We start from the raw sequence: 2951 nt of genomic DNA on the forward strand, positions 1-2951 counted from the left end.
CTCCAGAGATGGTTAAAGTGAAAAGCTGCAGCAAGCTGATAAGAGGTAATGTTGAGGTACACACACACCCATGTTCCTGAACCCCTTTAGTCTTAACGACTGTTTCTCCACTTGAACAAGTTTTAAGATGTGTGGACTTCAACTCCCAGAATTCCCTAGCCAGCCGTGCTGGCTGGGGAATTCTGGGAGTTGAAGTCCACACATCTTAGCTATCTTGACTGCCATATTAGATTCCAACGTTGCCTGTCATCTAAAAGAGCTCTCAACTGCTACACTCTGCATTAAGCCATAGCTTAAACCTGGTTATGCAGACTAAGTCACAACTGGTGGAGTGGAGACACCCCCAAGCCATAAACAAGATCACAGTGACTCTTTGCCTCTTAAACCAAGATCAAGCCAGGCTCCTTGTAATTCCAATCGCAACGCGAACCGAGTCATCTTCAAAGGGCACATATAGATTGCGTAGGGGTCGCATAGCATAAAGCAATTGTACACATTTCAGAATTTTCACCCAAGTAAATCATCCTGCAGTTCCTCTGTGTCCTTTGAGATTCATCCCTTCTAAAGTTCTTGCTGGGTCCCCCCCCCCCCAAAAAGAGCAAAATGGCTCCCCTCTCCACCTCTTCTACAGAGCACGGAAGGATCCCCAAACCCCTGTCTCCCCAGCTGCAAAATTAAGAATACAGGTAAGTCCTCGACTTAACGGCCACGACTGAGCCCAAAATTTCCCTTGCTAAGAAAGAATTCTTATGTGAACGTTGCCCCGTTTTACGACCTTTCTTGCCACCGTGAGTAATTCAATCGCTGCGGTTGTTGAGTTAGTAACACGGTTGCTAAGTGAATCTGGCTTCGCCATTGTCTTTGGTTTATCGGAAGGTCGCGAAAGGGGATCACGTGATCCCGGAAAACTGTTAAAAGTCATAAATGCGAGTCAGTGGCCAAGCGCCTGAATTATGATCACGTCGTAAGTTCAACGGTTGCAAGTGTGAAAAACGTTCGTCAGTCCCTTTTTTCAGTGTCATTGTAACTTCAGGCAATCATTAAACAAAATGGTTGTAAGTCGAGGACTACCTGTAGTGCATTTTGTCCTTTACGACGGGTCCCCAATCCCCGGTCTGTGGACCGGTACCAAGCTGCGACATGCCAGCAACCGGTCCACACAAACAAGCCAAGCCCCATCCGCAGGATGCAGGCAGCACACAAAACCATGCACCCCCCGGTCCGCGGAAAAACTTCTCTTCACGGAACCGGTGGTCCATGGTGCCCAAAAGGTTGAGGACCTCTGCTTTACGAGTCCCTGGGGGATTGCAAAGAGGAGATGGTCACCCATGAAGTTCAAGGTCTCAGTTCTTGTTGGCCCCTACATCTTCGCGTAACACCGGTCTCTTCGTCAGACTGGTCTCTTCCCTCGACAAAGTCACCGACGCTTCTAAGGAACTTAACAAATGTTTCTGATGTCTTCTTTCATCCCTCTCATTTTTGTTCTCCAGGGTTGTCCTCTCCTTCCTCCACGGGTGGCCCCTTAGTGGTCTCATTGGCCGTGCCCACCGCTGCGTCGCTTCTTTCCACCTGCATGCGGTTATAATCGCCAATCTGAATCATTTGGGCATTCTGAATGATGAGTTGGGGACCCGGCATTGCGTTTGGAGAACCCACCGAGAACATGAATGGTTGGGAGAAGGAAGCCTGATCGGGCCCTGGTTCCATAAAGGATGTTGGTGGTCTTGAAATGTCCACCACCGGTGGTAGAGCTGGTGATGGTTGAAGGTTGAGGACAGCGAGACGTTGTTGTAGCCTCAAGTTTTCTCGCTCTCGTTCTCTCTCCTCCTCTCTTTCCTGGATCTGTCTCATGAAGTCCCAGGTAGCTTTTTTCTCCTGGATCACCCTGGAAGTGAAGGTCTTCTTCACCCTTTTGTCAAACACAGGAGATTTTTCAACCAAGGGCACCAACGACGCGAGCAGGAGGGGCATTACCCCGGATTTTAGAGCATGTTCTTTGGGCACCAACGGAATGACCGAGTTCCTCTTGCAGCAGCGGGTGAGGGAGTCCATCAAGGCCGTGTCGCGTTGATAGTCACAGAGGCGGCCCGTGAAGTTCTTGGTCAGGAGCACAAGCGTGAAGGCCGAGTTGTCCAAGGCATTCTGGAAACAGCTGAGTTGGCCACAGCCGGGAACGAGGAAATCTTCGCTGAAGGTGGCCCCGTTGGAGACACCCAGGGCCTCCAAGCGTTCCTTCACCCGGCAAGCCACCAGCTCATCTTCTGCGGCATGCAGTACCACAAAGGTGTAGAACTGTCTTTCATCATCTGGTGGGACCATTGAAGAAGGTTCTGAGCTAGGAGAGGCAAGATCTGAAGAAGAAGAAGAAGAAAAAGAAGGAGAAGAAGACGATAGCAGAGGTCCAAAACTCGTGATCGGTGCTGAAGCAGAGGTACGGGTTCCAGGTTGTGGAGCACTTCCTGCAGAAGGCGTGGAACCCAACTTCTGCAGAGGTGGGACCTGGAAGCTGAAAGGCAAGTCTCCTTCTGATGGCGTTGTTACGGGGGTCACCGTGCAGTGCATGGGGCCCTGGGCAGATGCCTTGGGAGACAGTGTGATTTTGGAATCAGGCAGTAAACAGGGACCTCTGGAATTTGGTAGAGAAGGTCTTCTCGAATTGGTGGAACAGCCGTTGACCAACGACACAGAGCTGGTGTCTTCTTGGCTGGCTGATGGTAGAGACAAAGACCCTCCCATGCTGGAAGGGCTGTCAGAGGTGGTTGAAGTCTCACTGATCTGAAGGTTGCTGATGTAGGAGATGGGGCTACCTGTAGAACGTAACGGCTGAGGGTTATCAGGAGGAGAAGAGCTGTCGATGGACACCGGACTGCTCCTTCTGGGCGGAGTCAACTCCCACCTACCTGAGGCCAGAGCTCCAGAATTATTCCTGGGCACGGTTGAGAGAAACGGCA

At 50.9% G+C, this 2951-nt stretch overlaps 1 protein-coding gene across 1 annotated transcript; it reads right to left on the reverse strand.

Annotated features, from left to right (window-relative positions):
• Positions 1 to 1473: 1473 nt before the first annotated feature.
• LOC107301311 (TIR domain-containing adapter molecule 1-like) lies at positions 1474 to 2872 on the reverse strand (the record flags this gene model as incomplete). Its single annotated transcript, XM_029287111.1, has 2 exons — positions 1474 to 2351; positions 2772 to 2872. Coding segments are annotated over 2 exons (979 nt in total), but the record flags the coding sequence as incomplete, so codon positions are not given.
• Positions 2873 to 2951: the final 79 nt, after the last annotated feature.

The sequence above is a fragment of the Protobothrops mucrosquamatus genome, unplaced genomic scaffold (assembly GCF_001527695.2).
Source record: "Protobothrops mucrosquamatus isolate PMUCROS unplaced genomic scaffold, P.Mucros_1.0 scaffold11413, whole genome shotgun sequence".
NCBI lineage: Eukaryota > Metazoa > Chordata > Lepidosauria > Squamata > Viperidae > Protobothrops > Protobothrops mucrosquamatus.